Consider the following 20,927-nt stretch of genomic DNA (forward strand, 5'->3'; position numbering starts at 1 on the left):
CATTTACGCCCTGGGGATATTCGACAAATGAAACCACTCGATTCTTCATAAACGATCATTATTTCATAATACATTTCGGGAGACGGCGTCGCGCGCGGACCCGTCCTTATAAGTATGTCTAGATGTGAGCGCCGGCCTCGATCGAGTTCAGCGGTGGAGTGAGAGGAAAGTTGAATTGTAGCGAGAGCGTCGTCCGTCTAGACATAGTTATAAGTTGAATCGCCGCTCTTACACGTTCGAGAACAGGAGGAGGAAAGAGAAAGCTCACAATAAAAAAAAACCATTTAGTTGGCGTCGTTATAATCTTAAATAATTGACTAAGCATATCACCGTTTTCGAAAGGCAGTAGAAACGGGCCCGGCCGGTCCTAGACTAAACGGCCCCGTTTACAATATACTCAAATATCGCTCGAGATATGTGTTATTGGAATATTTTAAAATTCAAGTAACTAAATAGGTAAAGGTATAAATGTACGCGGAATACCCCAGCGATAGAACGAAAGCACGACTTACATCACAGGTGAACTTACGACGACGCGGACGTCTCGATATATAAAGTATCAGAAATTCGACATTAGCGTGTGGCGAGTGCAGTAGAAAATATTAAATAGCTTAACAGACGGCTGCTGCCGTACAATATTTACAAAGAGAAACATTAAAATAACCTCTGGCCGATAAGAAAATACTTGGTCGGTTGTAAGTCTCTAGTGTACAAAGAACGTTTCATTTAGGTATATAATAATTATATTGCTTCTCAAAACTACATTTAAAACTTCTCACAAAGTTAAGCGGCTTACACATTATTTTATACACTTCTCGCGAAATACTATGTTACAATATTGCGTGTCGCGCACTTCCGGCCTCGGCCTGGGAGAAGACGCGTCGCACCATCACCGGGCCCTACACGCGAGTCTATGTTCTACTGTACAGTGTCGAAGTTCACGGGGAGCGAGCGGCTAGCGGGGGCGACCGCCCGCCGCGCCGCGCTACACGAACTCGCGCCGGCGAAGAGTGGCCGAGCCCGGGTTCTCCCCCGAGTGCCCGGGGCCCTCCGTGGGTGTCGTCGGGGTGCTCGACGAGGGCGCTTGCGGTGCCGCTCCTTTGCTGCGTGCCTGTATTTTCGGAGCGTTTTAATATAAAATATAAGATTTAATAAGGGGCTCGACTCTGACAGCGATGACGTATACGTAGCGTGACCTTGGAGCGTCGCTTCCTGGCGACGGCCGCGGAGTCGGGGCGATCGGGTCCGTCGGAGGGGCCGGATGGCACCTCGTGGGGGTCGGCACCGAGACGAGAGGCGAGCAGAGTCAGCAGCTCCTCCACGCGCGCCAGCTGCCGGCGACGGCGAGAAACGAGAGTGATAAACGAACTACCGCGTATTTACCCTCCCATAGTCGCGAGGACGAGTACCTTGTGCTGTAACCGTTGTACTTCGTTGCGAACGTCACGTCGCAGCTCCGCTAATGCCGCTTCGTGACTCACTGCCGCCGCGCTCGCCGTCACCGTCACCGGCGCCGCTGTCACCGTTGTCGTTGTCGCAACAGTGGTCGTGGCCGCTGTCGCTGATGCAGTGCCGACGGCGGCGGCCGGAACCTCTTCGTCGATAGGATCACGACGGGTGGTTCCAGTCAACACGCTACTTGCGCGCCCTCGTCCGAACGCACTCTGTCAAACATGTAAATACTATTTGCGGGGACTATTTATTCGGAGGTTATCGTTATATCCCTTTGCTTATCTTGAGAGATGGCTTCGACGTAAATAGAAGGAAACAGAAATGCAGCAGTTTATTCCGATAATTAATTAAATCTGGTACAAGGGTAATGTAAAGTAATGGGGATGGATGATATTTCTAAAGTTGTGTTATGCATTGTTTATAATGAGTTCTTTCGTGAAGATGTGTTAAATAACAAATATTTTAAGGTATCTATGTAATTTTAACACAATTATTAGCATAAATATATTGTTAAGTGTTCTATAGAAAAGACATCCGAAATTGTCAGAATTCGTGACCAAGGCGGAAGAATTATGGATGGAAGGAGTATTTTGGAAGTTAATTTGACAAGGATCCTGTCGCTTTTAACTGAATTCTACCGTATAACCAGGGTAAGAGAGATACACGCAAGATTAGCTTGAACGAGGTTGTGGAAGCTTTAAAGGGAATGAATGCGCACGGGATGGTTTCCTATCGTAAAAGGTGTGAGACAGGGTTGTCTTGCTTTCCCGTGGCTGTTCAACCTATTCATGGACAATTGCCTGAAAGATATGAATGACAGTAAAAACGGGTATTAAAAATGGGCCAGCTACTAGTGATTGTCTCCTACACGCTGACGACAAAGTGATAGTTGCGTCTACGGCGGAGGCATTGCAGGAGCTGGTAACAACCAGGAAAAACGCTTTGAGTGTTAAGAGGATTAAAGTGAACATAGGAAAACAAAATCTATGGTATTTGAAAAAGGTGGCAATAGGACTGTATTGGATATTTCAATAGATGCAGTAAAAGTGAAACGTGGAACGGATGAATGAGAAGCGATTAACAAGGCCAACCGTGGGTAGGCCTTGTAGTACATACCTAAACCAAATCGAGGAGGTAATAGAGAAGGGCAAGTTAAAAGTAGGTACGCATAACCGACGACCATGCATGGTGAATGTAATAAAAGTGGATGCAGAAGCGAGAGAGTTATGTCAGGACCTTAGCAAGTGGAGATCCGTCTACCCCTTAGGGAAAAAGGCGTGATGATAAAATAATAATAATTACGCTCAAGTTCTGAATACATATTTTACCGTGATAGTTTGTTGTTATTGATAGGACAATACTTCATACCTATACATACGTCTTTTTGAAGTTATTTCAAAATTTGTGAACCTTGAGCGTCACGGTTGTGAGAGATGTCGTAGCGGACGTGGCAGTAGCAGGGCTGGCGTTATCCCGCGCACTTAGGGAACGCGTAAAAGATGCCCGTGGCGGGTCGCCCCCTTCAAGAGAGTGGGCACCGCCCGCCAGCAGTCGTCCCCACTTGCCGCGGGCCGCCGCCGTACCTGCGCCTGTGCTTCCCGTGTTTGCCACCGACCCCGCGACGGTACCCACCGCCTCTCCGGTCGCCCCCGAGGTAACGCCACTACCTTCTGCCAACGAAGTAGCACCTGCTCCACTTCTAAAATGAAATATGTATATATTTTATTCAAGGATATCGCGACCGGAAAGCTTCACATCGGCGATGTTTACTCACACGGCCGGCGCGGGTTCCGAATCGCTGTCGGCCGGGGCAATCGAGGGCGCGGCGGGACGAGCTGGCGCGGCGGCTACGCTTCGCTCGCGGCGGAAACGCGAGAAAATCTTGCGCACGAGGTGGTCCTGCGCCTGTTCGAGGTGCGGCTCGCGCTTGCGGCGCTCCATAAGCTCGCGCTCGCGTCGCACGTCGGCCACCTTGCGGAAGATGAGGCGGTGCCGCAGATTGTAGGTGAGCGTGAGGTTGCGCGCGAAGCTGTTGGCGAAGGCTTGGTAGAAATCGAGCACTTCGAGTAGGCGATCGCGCTTGATGGTGTGCAGGTCGCAATAAGTAAGCGCGCGTACGTTGGCCGCCGACTGACCGACGGCACTGTCCTTCCAAAAAGAGTCGCCGAACACGTCGCCTTTGCCAAGAATTGCCACAACTTCGTCGTCCTGGATCACCTCTAGGCTGCCGGTCACGATAAAGCAAAGAGAATCGATAGACTCGCCCGTGTGGTAGAGCAGATCGCCTGGTGCAGAGTGCGACATATGGAAATGCATGGCGAGCGCGCGCAGACAGCCGTCCGACGCCAGCCGAAAAGCCGGATGCTCGTTGAAGACCTTGCGATTGAGATGCACGCAAATGTCTGCCTTCATGTCCTTGGGGCAGTAATTCAGCACCTGCAAGAACGCACGTTACGGTCACGCCGGCCGAAACTCGCTACGCTGTATTGTCTCATCGTCTCACCTTATCGGTGTCGAGCCCCTTTGTCATAGCCCAGGTAGAGACGACGTAGTCCATGACTCGTTCGCTAAGTGCCTTGGGCACTTCGTGCAGTTTCATAAATTCTCTAACGTTGTTCAACATGTCGTGGTACTTTGCCGTCGCCGACGTCATCTGCTGAATGATGGTAGTCACATGCCCGAATATTGTCGCGTACAGTAGCGCTGCCGGCAGTAAACACTCGAGCTTTAGCTATCCCCCCTCCCCCTCGCACCGCGACCCCGGCCCCGGCCCGGCTGGAATTTCGCAAAACACAATCGCGAGCCTTCTGGCGCGTGTTGTGTTAAGCGAAACTAGGCGGCGGCGCGGGCCAGGGTTGCGGCGTTCGACTGTGTGACGCTTCGTGGGCCTGCACTGGGAACGGGACGGGTGAACGTTGGGAATGAAATGATGGGGATGATGATGACTTTTAGCATAGAGTATAATTGAACAATCTCATCGTATGTCCTAAACGTGCAGTGCACTAGGTACTATTTATTACATAAAAATTAATTTGTTGAAGAACAATTGATTCGTTTACTTTATGTTGTAATTTGTGAACGAAATTGATTCAGTGAATACGGCTTTTCGCAATAATGCCAGATTGTGGCCTTTAAATGGATCCGTGAATGTAAACGATTAACCCCGCACCGATGAGGATCTTTTTGTTAATGATATATTTTATATTTACCTATTTCTATATTAGTATGAAATCTAGGATAGAAAGTGGGAATAAAAGGGCAGGGGCGGCCCCCGGCGCAGAAGACTGCGCGGGGGTCGCGAGGACAGGGCGTGCTCCGGCTAATAAGAGAAGAGTTCCGGCACCTGCCACGATCATCATGCAGATGGTGAAGATCTTCTCGTTATCGGTCTCGGCGGCCACGTTGCCGAAGCCCACGGAGGTCATGCACGTCATGGTGAAGTAGAGGGCGGTCACGTACATGGTCTTGCGCGAGGGCCCATTAACGAGCTCGGGCCCGTCTGATTCATTGGACCACACGTAAGAGTACGGACTCTGCGTTACGTTAGCCAGCTTCCACAACCACGAATACTGTAGGCCCGAGTCGGCGTCCGATCGTCCAATGCTGTACCACACGCAGGCCAGCCAGTGTGCTACGAGCATGTAGAAGCACAGCAACAGGATGAGCATGGCGGCGCCGTACTCCAAGTAGCGGTCCAGCTTACGCACCACGCGACCCAAACGCAGCAGCCGCACAACCTTGAGGGCGCTGAACAGGCTGCCGATACCCTGCAAAGTGCACCGGTCACTATCACCCCCCCACTTCCACCATCCATTACACCCCCCCCACCCATACTTACGTCCTCGTCGTGGTCGAACGCGTTAAACACGTCGTAAGGTAGGCAAGAGAGCAAATCGATGAGAAACCATGATTTGAAGTAGTTCTTTCTGATGACTTTTGGGTCACTGACCACTTCACCACCCGGCCCCACGAACGTCGTGTGAAAGTTAAGCACTATGTCGATGAAGAACACAACGTCCACGATCGAGTCGATCACGAGCAGCGACACGTCTTCGCTAGTTTTATTCTTAAAGGCCACGTTATAGGGAACCATGATAGCCGTGTAGAAGGTGAGGCACAGGATAATCCAGTCCCAGATGGCCTTGAAGGCGCAGTAGTGAAGCAGAATGTGCGGGGGCGTCTTGGGCGCCTCCTGCCTGTACTGCGGAAGCACCTCTCCAGATAGCGACATCACCTGCGAACGCCAACCGCATTACATCCGCCGGGACTCTAATCGTCGAGGTCTAGCGATGACAAAGATAGCGTTTTGTAATAGTTTTATTATTTATATTGGGAACCGTACACGAAGATACCGGAATACGGAAGGTAAAAACATCTTAAACTAGCATGACGCAGGCCGAGACAGTCGAGCGAAGTGCGGTAATTGCAAGCGAGGAAAAGGGTGCGTGTTTACATGCGCTGCGGGTGTACTGACATGCGCGAGGTGGCTCTGCCGCGCCGGCTCCTTCAGCGCAGGCAGCGCCGACACCAGCACCGACCGCGACCGCGTCACCGATCGCGCCAGCTTTGCAAACTTGGACAGACCTGCACGAGACACGTCATCGAATTAGATACGGTCACAGTGGACTCGGACGTGATGCGGCACCGACTTACCTCCCTTGGGGTCGTCTGCGTCGATTGGCTGCTTGAGTGCGGTGATATCGCGGAAGGTGAGCAGAAAAAGCACGACGAGCTCGCGCTCGTTGCGAATCGGCGCCACGTGCACCAGTAGCCACAGCGGCGTACCTGCACAGACAGACGTGTGAGGCTGGGACTGCGGTGGCGGAGCGGGGCCTGAAAAGACGCAGGCACTCACGGTTCTTCTTGTAGAGCAGGATCTCGAACTGATCGGCGAGGTGGTGGTCGAGTGCGCGATCGACGCGTTCGAGCGCCTCTTTCTCCGTCAGCTCGCCGTGCATCCAGCCGCAGCGGCAAGATTTTTGCATCACCTCCGCGCGGTTGTAGCCACTCATCTTGCAGAAGGTCTCGTTGCAGTATACGATGGGGTAATCTACGATTTGCGCGTTGGCCAGGAGGAAACTGCTGTCTGCTGTAACACACGAGTCGAAGTCTTTACATAACCCTTTGGCTTCGATTGTTGTTCAAACGTTATTTAAAAAAGGTTGAATACTGACGCTGCGATGAGGAGCGGCGAATGATGTTCTCGAGGAAGGTGTTCTGTGGGGCTACGAGCCCCCGCCGCCCCCCCGGCATCACTTTGCGCTGCGCCTCTGTCGCCTCTCAACAGCGCCACATCTTGCCCGCACTTGCGTTGCTCGCTGCTTTCCCTTCCAAAAAATTTGTTTTAGAGATTACGGTACAAAAGATTTACAACTTAAATTAACTGTTAACTTCTTCTTCTTATATAGTTAGTTAGTTATATACATATTGAAATATATACATGACGAAAACAATATTTTTGACTAATAATAAACAAATGTCTCTTTACGAAAACCCTTATCTAAATATATATAGTATGATCTACCAGGTGTTTTGCGTTTACTGATTTTATATGATCTGATTATATTATGACAGGAAAACAAGATTTTGTGGTACTAGACTACGTATATGTTAACGTAAAATTGTAAAAACCGTTAGATTGTAATCTATCTCGCGAGATTATAAACTGTCGAAAGATTGTGAACCTCGGCGTACTGCTTACAATTTAACGTATTATTATTCGGTAGATTGTACTACACTAGCTTAGTTATCATTCAAACTTCTTTGGTCAATTACAGATTAATTTTACTTCCCAACAATTTCATATAACTACCGAAAAATAATACTTTAAATTGTAAGCAGTTCGTTGAGGTTCACAATCTTTCGACAGTTTACAATCTCGCGATATATATTACAATCTAACGGTGTTTACAATTTTACGGTGACATATATAATATGTAGCATCATGGAAATTCAAATTGCCTACACTTTCTTCACGGCTAACGCACTTCGGTGCTCAAGATACAGAAGGTTGATCACTAGGAAATATGTCTACTGAGAAAAGTAATTAATAAAACAGACACGGAAAGTATCTTCCTCATGTATGCTGGGGGTATCGAGGTTCGACTATACAAACCGACAAAATATTGATTCCACAGAATTGACAAATGTGGAAAGATAAATAAAAATAAGTAAGTACACTAAAGTTTAGCTGACCCTCAGAAAGCGAGATTCGCTGAGCTATTACTCCATCGTCATCAAATGGCAATGATGAGGCACCGATAGCTTACCTACCTACTATTATACTCTACCTAAGATGTGGAGCACTGCACTAGAGGTCAATGCGCTTCAATCATCAGAACTGGATCATCACTGTCTTTATCCGCTTAGGACCTATAACGAGACATCCATTGAAGGTTTAGGCACAATACATATTAGTTAACAATAAGATAGCTATCCACCTGTTTAACTATTTTTCCCGGAAATATTACTTAACTCCATATATAGCTAATAGTTTTTTTGTCTAAAGCCATGTTTTCATCTAGGTTACCTTACATCGATCACACGTTCGAGGACTTTACTTACGACATTGTCTTAATTTGAATAATTATCGCGAATATGTGTGAAGGCTCAGCCTGGGATGCTTTTCGTTCACTGCAGAGCTAAGCGACTACCTATAACGGTGACGGAGCAGCAAACTGTCGCTCGGCGTCGACGAGGCCACTAGTCCCTGCATCAGGGAACTGAAGAGAGCTGGTCGACGGAGGCACTCGACGGATTTATTATTGTTTAGGATCGAGAGCGACGAGCGCGAACGGGTTCGCTTATGTAACTCAATTAGGAAAGCCGAGCGTCCGCAGCTCACCGCTCCGCTCGGTTCGTTCTCGAATCGATCGAGTGAGTCGCGACGGGTCCTGAGTCCTGGAGAGGCCGGAGGCGAGCGGACGCGCACGGTTAGGCGAAAGACAGCTAGCGATCGACGGGATCGGGCCGCGTGACGAGAGGACGCCGTTCGCGGAGCGAAGAACGTGCGTCAGGACAGAGCGGCTCGAGACTCGCAAGCCGCGGCGCGTCACGCTCCGCATGCGAGGCCGCACTGCCGTGCGCCGTGGAATGCCGCACGCATGCGTACCCTACCTCGCTGTCACTTCGGCGGGACAGTTCACCGATTACCAATTTAGCCTCCGTTGCGCATGGCTATGGCCGAGGATGGCACGCGGTTTTCGTTCAAACGTTAATACAAATCTCTTGTCTTTGGCTGACATAGTGTCACAATAAATTGATAAGCGCTGTCAGGTAGATGTAGTATATTTGGATTTTCGCAAAGCGTTTGATCGAGTAGGTAATGACTTTCTACTCCAAAAGTTAACCACAAATGGATATTGGATGTGGTTCTGCTAAGTTCTTTTCTAGTTACCTATTAAATCGTACGTTACGTAACCAATATGTTAAATAAGGATAATGTTATATTAGGTATGTAAGGACATACGTAATTGACGTCGTACTGGCCACTTTGACCTCAAATATATTTCTTCTCTTTGGCTAGGAATTCCAAATTCAATTTTGTACAGCTATTTACTGGTGCATTTGTTTTTCGAAAACCATGATTCATTTCATTTTCCCGTTTTAATTCTTTATCTTTGCGACACTAGTTATAAATTAGAAAACATGAAATATCGCTTTATTTACAAGGACGAGCTCCATCGTGGCACCAGTGGTGCAGAAACGGCTCGAAAGATTATGATGTGTATGAAGGCGATGTCGCAAAAGAAAACATAGTGCGTTATCTGTTCCAACGTTTTCGAGTGGAAACTATATAGTTGTTATATGTATATAGTGTATATGAACTGAATAGTTAACAGGTATAATAGCCTAAACTTTGTTTTATTGATTCTGATTATTCCGAAAAAAGTTGTGTTTTATAAAAAATATAGTTTTAGTTTTCCATGCAATGCTAGTCATATTAAGTATCAATAGTAAAATAACAAATACTTATAGTATTTAATTCCATAGAAATACAGTTACTATAAATGTAAAAAATAATAAAATAAAATCAAGTAAGTAATCCACAAAATATATCAAACTTTTAGGGATACCATACTAATTTTTTTTTAATTTGCCGCGCTTTTTCGTTATCTTCTTTCATTAGCCAGACTCTAGAGGAGCTTCAATTGGAATAACCATTTTTTTAAAAGAGCATAGATAGCAATGGTACTTTGATTAATTAAATATAAGGGAGCGTTCAAGTGTTACGTCACGCAATTTTTGGAGATTATTGGACCCCCCCCCATGTATTGCGCCGTAACGCTTTTCTTTATCCAATAGTAAAACGTTTTGTGACCACCCAGTGACTCTTTATATCTAAAATATTCCATAATGTGGAGTAAAGTACTGTCAAGTCGAAAATAATATTAACAATAACGCGTATTTCAATCCCCGCCCCGCATCGTAACGTTCCCAAAAGGTAAAAATTCGTTACGTAATAGGTACTTGAACGCTCCCTAACGCCAATTTCATATGTAAGGACCTAATATCTCACAGTCATATCCAACAAGTTATGGTATTAGCCTGGGTTCAAATCTAGGACCGTTGCTATTTTGATTATGAATAACGACTTCCCGAGCGTTATTAAATGTTCCAAAATTCTGACGATTATATGACATCGACATTAAGGGCTTTTGAAGTATTTAAGTCAAACTAGGGATGTGAAAAAATAATCGATTATTAAAAAAATCTATTTATTAAAAAGTAAAAATCGATTTTTTTTACATTTAGAGTACTTAATCGATTATTTTTTCTGATGTTCTTTTGTAAAACATCGACAGGATGAAAAATCAGTTAATTTTACAACAACTCAAGTTTGAATGGAACACTATAATTTAAAAGTAAAATAAATTTATTCAGCAGCACAAGACTACATACAATTAAAAAGACAACAAAAATACTGCAATGTGCTACTTAAAAGGCATACACTCAGCATTTATCAAATTTCACCAAAAATCTATCAAAACGAGATTAAGTTAATTTCGATTTTGATAATTCTTAAACGTTAATTTGTGTTTATAATTTCTATTGTTTATTTTTAATTAAAAAAACCCATGAAAAATTAAATATTTAGGGTGTTTATTTTGAAATTAATTCATAAATTAGGAAAAAATCGTTTAGTAAAAAAAAAACGATTATTTATTAATAGATTTTTCATGCTAAAAAAATAATCGATTTTTAATGCAAAATGTCACATCCCTAAGTCAAACAATGCCTCTCTGTGTGTGCAACTAGATTGAGATAAACTGCTCCACTGGAGTGAATTATATAAACTCCACTTTAACTGTGACAAATGCGAAACCTTTATTGCCTCTCCAAATAAAATAGTCTGCGACTATAGCATAGGAGGTTAGGGTGCTAATATTCGTCATCAGTAAGATCAATTCTGAAAACCAGCTGCGTCAGTATAGTTCTAGATAGAATAAGCTACTCAGTACCTATAGTCAAATAAAGGTATAACTTCTTTCCGTACCTTTGCCCTACAAATGTCTCGAAGGGGATTTAAGGGTATGACACGGTTTAAGCATCATGAATAACGTAACGAATGAAAATTATTTATTTACAGTTACACCGAGTCCGGTCGGTGATTTAAAACAATTCGATAGCGTCGTAACGTTTAATTTCTTTTGCCGGGTCAAGGCCGTCGGCGTTGCGGGTCCGCGGCGCGCGGCCGGCGGACCGAAGGAGCGGCCTCGAGAGCGGAGCGCTTCGTCACGATGACGCGCGTAGTTCGCGTGGCGCCGGCCACGACTCGCAGGCGCTCCTCTTTCGGCTCGGAGGCGTCGGGCAAGTCGTCGGCGAACACGATGGGCAGGCGCATGATATCGGCGGCGTGGAAGTCGGCGCGGCGCCCGCCCGGGGGTCGCAGCGCCAGCGGGGTTCCGCCGGACACGCGAGACACCACGCGGCCCTCCGCCGCCCCGGCTCCCCTATCGAGAGAGACGAACGGATCGATCGACAACGAAAATAAACCGAACTAGCGAAAGAGGGTTTAAAACGAGAAGGTCTGCTCAAAAACGGTGAATAAAAAGGATAAAAATTCGATACTTACGGCGACACGTCGGCGGCGACGGCGACTCCGGCGCACTCTGCGGTCACAGACAAAGTTTATTATAAACACTCCATTAAATATAAAAAATAAATATTCGGGACGCGTATCTTTCGTACCTTCGGTCCGTTCGTCCTCCTCCTCGGCGCACACCTCGCCGATCCAGCGAGCGCACTCCTCCTGCGAAAGACACGATTTATTCACCGCTCGAAGGGGACTCGCGTACGAAACGAATTCGTCAAAGACGCCTACCGCGATCGCGGCGTCCAGCGCCTGCTGCGGCAGGCCGAGACGCAGGCGGTGACGGCGCGGCAGACGAAGCGCGTCGTCGGCGCCGGCGACTAGCAGCAGACGCCGAGAGCCGCCGCCGGACGCCATCTGCGCCGCGGCGCCGCGCCCGGTGGTCGCCGCCGCGCCGCCCGCCACGAGCAAGGCCGCCGACGGCGCCTCGCCCGGCGGCTCGTCGGGCCCTTCCGCGGTCAGCAGCGGCGGCGCCAGCAGCACCGCCCCGCGGACTCCGCGAGCGCTCGCCAACCGCGCCGCCAGTGCTGCGCCCGCGCCGAATCCGCCCAACACCACCGGGCGGGACCTGCTTCGAGAGAAGGTCGATTAGATAGCGATGCTGACGTCCGATCGTCTCGGACGCGAGGAGATAATCGCGCACCCGGCTTCCTGCAGGAGACGGACGAGAGCCGAGCGGACGGCGTGGGCCCGCGTCGCGCACCAGCGTTCCGGGGGCGCCCCGGCCCCGGCGCTTCCGCCGCCCAGAGGCCGCACGTGTATCAGCGCTCCCAGCCGCCTTCGCCATCGCTCGTCCCGCCGCTCGAGCCCCGCGCTCACCCAACCGAGCCAGGGACCCGGCGTCGCGGCGTCGAGCGGCGGCGGTGCCGCGTCCAACGGCTCGGCCGGCGGCGGCGGCGCGTCGGGCGCGAGGCGAGCGGCGAGGCGGGGCGCGACGCGTCGCAGTTCACCCGTCACGCGCTCGTACGGCGTCCTCTGCGAACGCGGCAGATGAGCGAGCATGACGCCGTGCAGCCACGCGCTGTCGCCGGCCGTCGCCGTGGCGAGCGCGCCGCGGAGCCGCGTCGCCGCTCCTCTGACGGATTCTGCGCGCCGCCATCTACTCCTGCCGGAAGATTAGAACCGTTTCAGAGTGTCCGATAGGAGCTATCGAGAGCGAATTCCGCGCGACGAAGCCGGAACGACGAGTTTTTACCGGTCTACCGCCAAGCGGCGGAGGCGCATCTCGGCGAGCAGCCGGACGACCGCTCCGGCGAGTCGACGTCGCGCCTCGGTGGTCGCCGCGTCGAGGACGATTCGCTCCCAATCGGCGGCGTCGGTCGCGTCGTCGTCGTTCGAATCCGAATCGTCGGGGCGGTCGAGGGGCGGCGCGGGCCGCGCGGCCGGCGGCGAGTGCGCGTCGACGAGGGCGAGGGGGGCAGACTGCGCGGCGAGAGGAGCGCGGGGCAGCAGCAGCGTGCGCACGCGAGAGTGGGGCGCGGCGCCGCGCTCGCGTGCGTAAGAGTGCTCGCCCCAAACGCCCGATCTCCCTTCCTGCGAGAGAACAGTGAAACTGGGAGAGTGAGAATCGGATCCGCACGGGTTCCTCGCCGAACAGAGAAGCGGGTCCGGTACGCACCAGATCGTCGGTGACGGCGAGCGCGTGCCCGACCAGCCGCTCGTGTAGAGTCGACGGACTGAGCGGGCGCTGACCGCACTCTAACCTTGCGCTTTCCTAGAAAGGATTATAGTATTATAAATTTAAAAGGACGACTCGGACAAAACGCTATTAAGAAATGATGTTGACGTTTTTCGTGTACGACCGACCAGGCTCCAGATAAACCACTCTCAAGCGAAATTAGAGAATTATCACTAAATAAATTCAAAGCTCTCATTAAACGTAAATTAATCAATAAAGCTTTATATAAAAATCCGAATCCTTGGCATTGATTTGCTAGAGTTCAAACAATTTGTATGACTTAAAATTTAGCTATTAAAAAGAATGTTGTGGAAAAGTGGAAAGTTTCTTGGCCCTTCGCTTACAAACTGGTAGTAAATGTAAATTGGAAATTAATTTAACTTATTTTCTGACGTTCATAAGTGTACTTGTTTACCTATGTGAATAAAGTTATTTTAACTTTGAGTAGTACTTTTATTGTACGGTTCATGGATCAGGGCCTGCTTTAAATAATAGAAGATTTTAGTTTTACTCTATATTAACTACTCGAGTACAACAATAGAATATAAGCGAAATAATGAAATGTTAATTGCTATGTAACAAATGAATGCAATGTAACAGTTGAAGAGAAGCCTACACCTGGCTATACTTTTGGGACGTATCTCCCATGATTTAGTTAAACACCACGCTTATAAAACTAAGAATGCCTATACTGCTCTACCCGATACACTAAGCTTTTCAGATGACTTCTTCTAGATGACTGAAAAATTTTACTTCTTTTAAAATGCTATTCTCAAATATACTGATGCTATGTGAGTTACTATCAAACTGAGGAGACACAACATTCTTTTATTTCTTGAAAGATCTTATATCTTTCTTTGATCAAACCTAGGTCTTTGGTTAAGTTATACTTTATTTAAGTAAACTACTAGCTTTTAGATTTTAAGAGTAAGTCAAAGATGAACTGGTTGGGTATTTTTAAACCAAGTTTGCTAAAACCCTCATTGATTGAACTCAGATACTGGGAGCCACATTAATGGTAACGATTCAGAAACAACACTTAAACCAAATTTGGACTTGTGTATATCACAATCCAATATATTTTTTATGTCTGGCAGTCAGACTTAGCACTATGTCGTTTCTTAATACTACCCTATGCACTCCTAGGAGTCCATCGCTAACTCTTCAGAGAGACTAATCAGCAACATGTCAAAAAATTAACTACTAACAAATCACTCAACTCTATGCAAAAGTTTAGTACTACACCAGCATGCATACAACATTCAAGTTTTTACTTATTATTAAAGAACCAAAATATGTATTGTTTTTTCTTTTCATTATGATAAAAATTAATTGCATAATTTCTAAATAGATAAACTTATAGAAGCTAAATATTATCATTACCTGCATGTCCGCTTGTAGTAATTTTCTAGGCTCACACATAGGCATTCGAGTATTATTTTACTCTCTCTTCGCAATACTATTCCACTGTACTTAGATATAATAATAATTTTATATGATGAGTCAGTAGACTTGGGTCAGTAAAACTTGAATATTACAGAAAACGTTTAGCCAAAGGTTATTATTGTATCAAAATTTACAATTCGGATCTCGAGTGTAGTTGCTCGGCCAATTTTTTAGGATATGTTAATCTTACTGGTACGTTAAATTTATAAGTTGCAAAAATAGTAAACAACTTTAATAAATACGAAAACATAGCTTGAAATTAAGAAAACAAAAATATACTCATCCTTGGATTAAAAATAATTTTAGGCATTGATATTATTTACTTGATATTATAAACTACTTCTACAAAATAAAAATTTAGTTGGGCATTTATTTTTTACACAATACTACATAAGTAACTAAGTACATACATCATAAATCATAATACAACAGTATTTTTTTTTAAATAGCTTCAGGCAGGGCGTAATGCGTATTGCCACAGACAAAGGTAAGGAAAACGGAATAGTTATACATAGTAAGGTAAAATAATTTTGTGCGTTTTCCAATTACAGAGCATTATGCGACTAAGTGCCGCACAATGCCGCATAATGCTGAAGCTTAATTGGAACGTGAATTAGTTTTCAAATGCATCAGCAGAGTGCGCTAAGTCAGTGTTGTAAAAAAAAATGTTATGAATTGAGTTAGCAACCTCATTAATGTATAAATAATGTGGTAAACAATAATAATTGGTTGAAAACTTTTTACGCTTATTTTAATCATCAAATTATTTCATTAACATTTTTTTTATTGAAATAATAGAAAACCTTTAAAGAATATAAGGTTTTAACAAGCTAAATTAACAGTAAAATATTTAGTTTCATGTATGAAGTTTACATCATTTACGTTTTGAGTAATATTTTTTAATGATTTCTAAAAAAAATATATACTTTTTCAAAACCAATGCAATTTTTGTTTCAAGATCCGAATTTTAAAATAAAATTGTATTCATATTTTAAATGTGGAATATAAAAAAGTAACTATTTATACCTTCATCCATACTTATATATTTTTTTTTTAGCAGTTTGAAATAACTTTAATTATTTTCAAAATCTACGACGAAACAAATTTTTCAACAATAAATAATATTTACTAACGAAAATTTCGATAAATGCCAACTTAAAGAAAAAAAAACTTTAGAGGTGTCAAGGGACACCCGGATGGAACGAAATTCCTTTCGATTAATTTATATGTTAATTGGTATCATAACTACTAATTGGTATATCATACTGGATAGATTTTCTCGACACCAATCTTACGACGAAAAAAAAAAAAGCCAACATCACGAGGTTTTCCCAGGCGGTCACCCATCCAAGTACTGGCCTCGCCCGACGTTGCTTAACTTCGGTGATCGGACGAGAACCAGTGTATTACAATAGCAAATAGCAAAAAAGTGTCGTGACAACTTTTCGTAAGAATTTTTTCCGTCTAGCCCCCTTTCACAACGCGCCATAAGGAACTTCGTTCCAACACTGGTCAATTTTCTGTCACTGTGTTGGTATTTATTGCGAGAAGCACGCGAGAGCATTCGTTTTGAGAATGCTCAATTGTGCGAAGCGTTGCTGTAGTTGGAACACTCAACGTTGAGCATTATGCCGCAAAATGCGCTCTAGTGCTGTAATTGGAAAACGCACTTTAACATCGAACGAAAATTACATCGGATAAAGGATAGGATCAACAGGTTATAAACAGTGTAACCGTTTTAAAAAATGGGGATCTACTAAACCTACAAGGTGCCAGTACTAAATAATACTAAAACACATGCTGAATTATACTAAAAATATACCAAAATAAAAAGTAAAACAGGAATTTTTTTATTAAAACACTTATTGTCAGTTACTTTTTAATTTTACCAATTACACACCTTCATTATACAGACATATTAAAATAATAATAAAAATGTGTGCGTGTACTAGTGTACACACGTTAGAAGTGAAACTTCTTTATGACCTTATTTTTCGAAAAATTATCTATATGCAACTTTACAGAAATTGGTTATATAAAGTTTAATTTGATAGTTTATCAAAAGGCTTTTATTATCATAGACAGGAATACAAATAATACAATTATTTCATTTTACCTTATTACCACTAAGATTATTACAGAATTTCATAAATTGTAATAGAATTTTTAGTATCATTGTTATCGTTATTATAAATTTTTGTTATTAATGGTTTAGAATCTCTTCGAATCAACCGTGGTAGGGATAAGAAAAAGACGCGCGTAACGGTCAAATGTGACGCGTAACCGTAACATGTGACGCGTAACCGAAAAATGTTACACTAAATTTTTTTCCAACCCCGATAAAGAAGTTTCACTTCAATAAATATTTACACTAAGTTACAAACAAACACACTACAAATAGTCAGCAGTCATTCAACTGAGCAGATTTAGTGCATTTGCAGGAAAACCCTTTGCGATTTCCGGATCATAAAACATTTTGCTGAATAAATCGCTGAGATGATCCATAGCCCGAAATGATAAGTTATGTTCTGCGAACGCTGCATAAAATATAAGCTCTGCTTTTCTTACTTCTTCAGATGTGGGCTCTTTTCTTTGAAATAATTTATCATCGATCTGAAAATAAACAGGATTTTGATTAATTTTCCTATCGTAAATATAAGTAAAATAACTACCTATTTCTTATCTTGGGAAACTAGTGTCTCACACAGTTGAAAATTAATATTCTTGATAAAAATATTACATATGTTTGAACCCTGCAAAACTCTCCATCCCACAGAATCAGTTCGGCATGTATGTATACTACATTACCTCATATATGTTTTTTTTTTTTTTTAAATTTAGCTTAAAATCGCTGAAAATATGCGAAAAAAGTAAATCTTAAAAAAGGTAAGTTGTAATCCAAGATATTTATTCATTTTATTTGGTAGAAGGCAGAGAAAAGGTTATAGGTACTGAAATTAAATTATGACTTTAAAGAAATATAATATAATATAGTTGACATATTTGTAATTTCTAGGAGCGAGAATGTGAAATGAAAAAACTAGAGCTTGTATTTTAACTATCAAAACTGAAGTGGCAGAATTTATTGGCAACAATTATTTGTGAACTGGTTTTCAGGCTGTAAAGGTGTGCGCGGTGTGGTCTCCCACTTCCTCGGCTGCAGACTTGCAGTATTAGGCACTCAGTATCAGCCGTCAGATTATATATTGACCTTTGCTGGACCAGACTTTCGACTGTAGTTAAGATATATGTTCGTAATGGTTATGATTCACATGGGATGACTCTTTAGCAGGTGAATTGTTAAGTATTCGGGAGATTTTCCTCGCGATCGAATTACCGCTGGTAAAAGGTTACCTCTGTGTTATGGTCTGCCACGTTACAAAATCTGTTCACCTGGAGGTGGTGTCGTCACTAAGTACATCACTCAGTTTTTGCCAATTATTAGTTACACCCTCAATTTTAAAATTTCTTATTGTGTGTTTGTGCATATTCTGAACAATTATAAAGTCAAAGTATTAGTAGGTAATATAAATATTATCAGTCTAACATACTAATTTCCTCCATATTCTTACAACTGACAAATGTGTGCCTTTTAGGTTTATATTTATTCTCGGCCTTTGGTAGGGCTGTACGGTGCCGGGCGAGTGTTTAAACCGTACATAGTGGGCACAGTTGAGTTTCTATAGTGTGCAGTGGGCACCCAACTATATTGAGATTCCTGTGTAGGCTTAGAACGTAGCAATACGCTCTAGGCCGAGGGTGGCAATTACAAGTGGTTAAGTAATTGGACATTCCTTTTCAAGGGCCTCATAGCCAAGCGGCTTTGTATGTGACCGTGGTGGGTGTGAGGTTCCGGGTTCGATTCCCGGTCCGAGTGTAAATTTATATTTATTCTCGGCCTTTGGTAGGGCTGTACGGTGCCGGGCGAGTGTTTAAACCGTACATAGTGGGCACAGTTGAGATTCTATAGTGTGCAGTGGGCACCCAACTATATCGATACTCCTGTGTAGGCTTAGAACGTAGCAATACGCTCTAGGCCGAGGGTGGCAATTACAAGTGGTTAAGTAATTGGACATTCCTTTTTAAAGGGCCTCATAGCCAAGCGGCTTTGTATGTGACCGTGGTGGGTGTGAGGTTCCGGGTTCGATTCCCGGTCCGAGTGTAAATTTATATTTATTCTCGGCCTTTGGTAGGGCTGTACGGTGCCGGGCGAGTGTTTAAACCGTACATAGTGGGCACAGTTGAGATTCTATAGTGTGCAGTGGGCACCCAACTATATCGATACTCCTGTGTAGGCTTAGAACGTAGCAATACGCTCTAGGCCGAGGGTGGCAATTACAAGTGGTTAAGTAATTGGACATTCCTTAATAAAGGGCCTCATAGCCAAGCGGCTTTGTATGTGACCGTGGTGGGTGTGAGGTTCCGGGTTCGATTCCCGGTCCGAGTGTAAATTTATATTTATTCTCGGCCTTTGGTAGGGCTGTACGGTGCCGGGCGAGTGTTTAAACCGTACATAGTGGGCACAGTTGAGATTCTATAGTGTGCAGTGGGCACCCAACTATATCGATACTCCTGTGTAGGCTTAGAACGTAGCAATACGCTCTAGGCCGAGGGTGGCAATTACAAGTGGTTAGTAATTGGACATTCCTTTTTTAAGGGCCTCATAGCCAAGCGGCTTTGTATGTGACCGTGGTGGGTGTGAGGTTCCGGGTTCGATTCCCGGTCCGAGTGTAAATTTATATTTATTCTCGGCCTTTGGTAGGGCTGTACGGTGCCGGGCGAGTGCTTAAACCGTACATAGTGGGCACAGTTGAGATTCTATAGTGTGCAGTGGGCACCCAACTATATCGATACTCCTGTGTAGGCTTAGAACGTAGCAATACGCTCTAGGCCGAGGGTGGCAATTACAAGTGGTTAAGTAATTGGACATTCCTTTTTTTAAGGGCCTCATAGCCAAGCGGCTTTGTATGTGACCGTGGTGGGTGTGAGGTTCCGGGTTCGATTCCCGGTCCGAGTGTAAATTTATATTTATTCTCGGCCTTTGGTAGGGCTGTACGGTGCCGGGCGAGTGTTTAAACCGTACATAGTGGGCACAGTTGAGATTCTATAGTGTGCAGTGGGCACCCAACTATATCGATACTCCTGTGTAGGCTTAGAACGTAGCAATACGCTCTAGGCCGAGGGTGGCAATTACAAGTGGTTAAGTAATTGGACATTCCTTTTTTTAAGGGCCTCATAGCCAAGCGGCTTTGTATGTGACCGTGGTGGGTGTGAGGTTCCGGGTTCGATTCCCGGTCCGAGTGTAAATTTATATTTATTCTCGGCCTTTGGTAGGGCTGTACGGTGCCGGGCGAGTGTTTAAACCGTACATAGTGGGCACAGTTGAGATTCTATAGTGTGCAGTGGGCACCCAACTATATCGATACTCCTGTGTGAGGATGGCAATTACAAGTGGTTAAGTAATTCAACATTCCTTTTTGGTCCGAGTGTAAATTTATATTTATTCTCGGCCTTTGGTAGGGCTGTACGGTGCCGGGCGAGTGTTTAAACCGTACATAGTGGGCACAGTTGAGATTCTATAGTGTGCAGTGGGCACCCAACTATATCGATACTCCTGTGTAGGCTTAGAACGTAGCAATACGCTCTAGGCCGAGGGTGGCAATTACAAGTGGTTAAGTAATTGGACATTCCTTTTTAAAGGGCCTCATAGCCAAGCGGCTTTGTATGTGACCGTGGTGGGTGTGAGGTTCCGGGTTCGATTCCCGGTCCGAGTGTAAATTTATATTTATTCTCGGCCTTTGGTAGGGCTGTACGGTGCCGGGCGAGTGTTTAAACCGTACATAGTGGGCACAGTTGAGATTCTATAGTGTGCAGTGGGCACCCAACTATATCGATACTCCTGTGTGAGGATGGCAATTACAAGTGGTTAAGTAATTCAACATTCCTTTTAAGAGTACGCGTCGAGCTGTCGTAGCGACAACTGTGTTTTCGTTCGCTCCGCGTTTGAAAAATTCCAATGGTGGGTTTTTAGTGGCGGAAAATCCTGTGAGTTGGCATAAAAGATTCAGTAGCAATTACTGCTTCTTTGTATGTTTGTGTGCACTTCGTAGTTATATTCTTAATAACTACAAGGCTAAAGTGAGGGGAAATTGACCCGGTGTTTGTGTTTGTGTTACCTTTTATGTGTCGCGACGACACATAAATTGTATGTGTCTTTATTGTGGGATTACGGTGCAACCGTGAGTGTTACAATTATTT

At 44.9% G+C, this 20,927-nt stretch overlaps 2 protein-coding genes across 6 annotated transcripts; both read right to left on the bottom strand.

Annotated features, from left to right (window-relative positions):
• Window positions 1-41: 41 nt before the first annotated feature.
• Window positions 42-7,855, bottom strand: LOC125060373 (potassium voltage-gated channel protein eag). 4 transcript variants are annotated; one of them, XM_047665250.1, is made up of 13 exons: window positions 7,743-7,855; window positions 6,627-6,779; window positions 6,308-6,538; window positions 6,106-6,237; window positions 5,906-6,036; window positions 5,291-5,686; window positions 4,796-5,219; window positions 3,956-4,155; window positions 3,227-3,888; window positions 2,863-3,151; window positions 1,410-1,664; window positions 1,197-1,331; window positions 42-1,111 (listed from the first exon to the last, which is right to left on the bottom strand). In XM_047665250.1, the coding sequence occupies exons 2-13, from the start codon at window positions 6,703-6,705 to the stop codon at window positions 986-988; spliced, it is 3,060 nt and encodes a 1,019-aa protein (XP_047521206.1). In that variant the 5' UTR covers window positions 6,706-6,779; window positions 7,743-7,855; the 3' UTR covers window positions 42-985. The 4 variants fall into 4 exon arrangements, with proteins under 4 accessions (XP_047521206.1, XP_047521207.1, XP_047521205.1 ...); XM_047665251.1 differs by having other exon boundaries at window positions 5,927-6,036; window positions 6,308-6,541; XM_047665249.1 differs by having other exon boundaries at window positions 6,308-6,541.
• LOC125060374 (KAT8 regulatory NSL complex subunit 3-like) lies at window positions 7,714-15,233 on the bottom strand. Of its 2 annotated transcripts, none has more exons than XM_047665255.1 (8): window positions 14,607-15,232; window positions 13,164-13,259; window positions 12,741-13,078; window positions 12,189-12,650; window positions 11,777-12,113; window positions 11,644-11,704; window positions 11,528-11,564; window positions 7,714-7,824 (listed from the first exon to the last, which is right to left on the bottom strand). In XM_047665255.1, the coding sequence occupies exons 1-8, from the start codon at window positions 14,649-14,651 to the stop codon at window positions 7,818-7,820; spliced, it is 1,383 nt and encodes a 460-aa protein (XP_047521211.1). In that variant the 5' UTR covers window positions 14,652-15,232; the 3' UTR covers window positions 7,714-7,817. The 2 variants fall into 2 exon arrangements, with proteins under 2 accessions (XP_047521211.1, XP_047521210.1); XM_047665254.1 differs by lacking the exon at window positions 7,714-7,824 and adding an exon at window positions 11,015-11,405 and having other exon boundaries at window positions 14,607-15,233.
• Between the last annotated feature and the right edge of the window lie 5,694 nt (window positions 15,234-20,927).

The sequence above is a fragment of the Pieris napi genome, chromosome 21, assembly GCF_905475465.1.
Source record: "Pieris napi chromosome 21, ilPieNapi1.2, whole genome shotgun sequence".
Lineage (NCBI taxonomy): Eukaryota > Metazoa > Arthropoda > Insecta > Lepidoptera > Pieridae > Pieris > Pieris napi.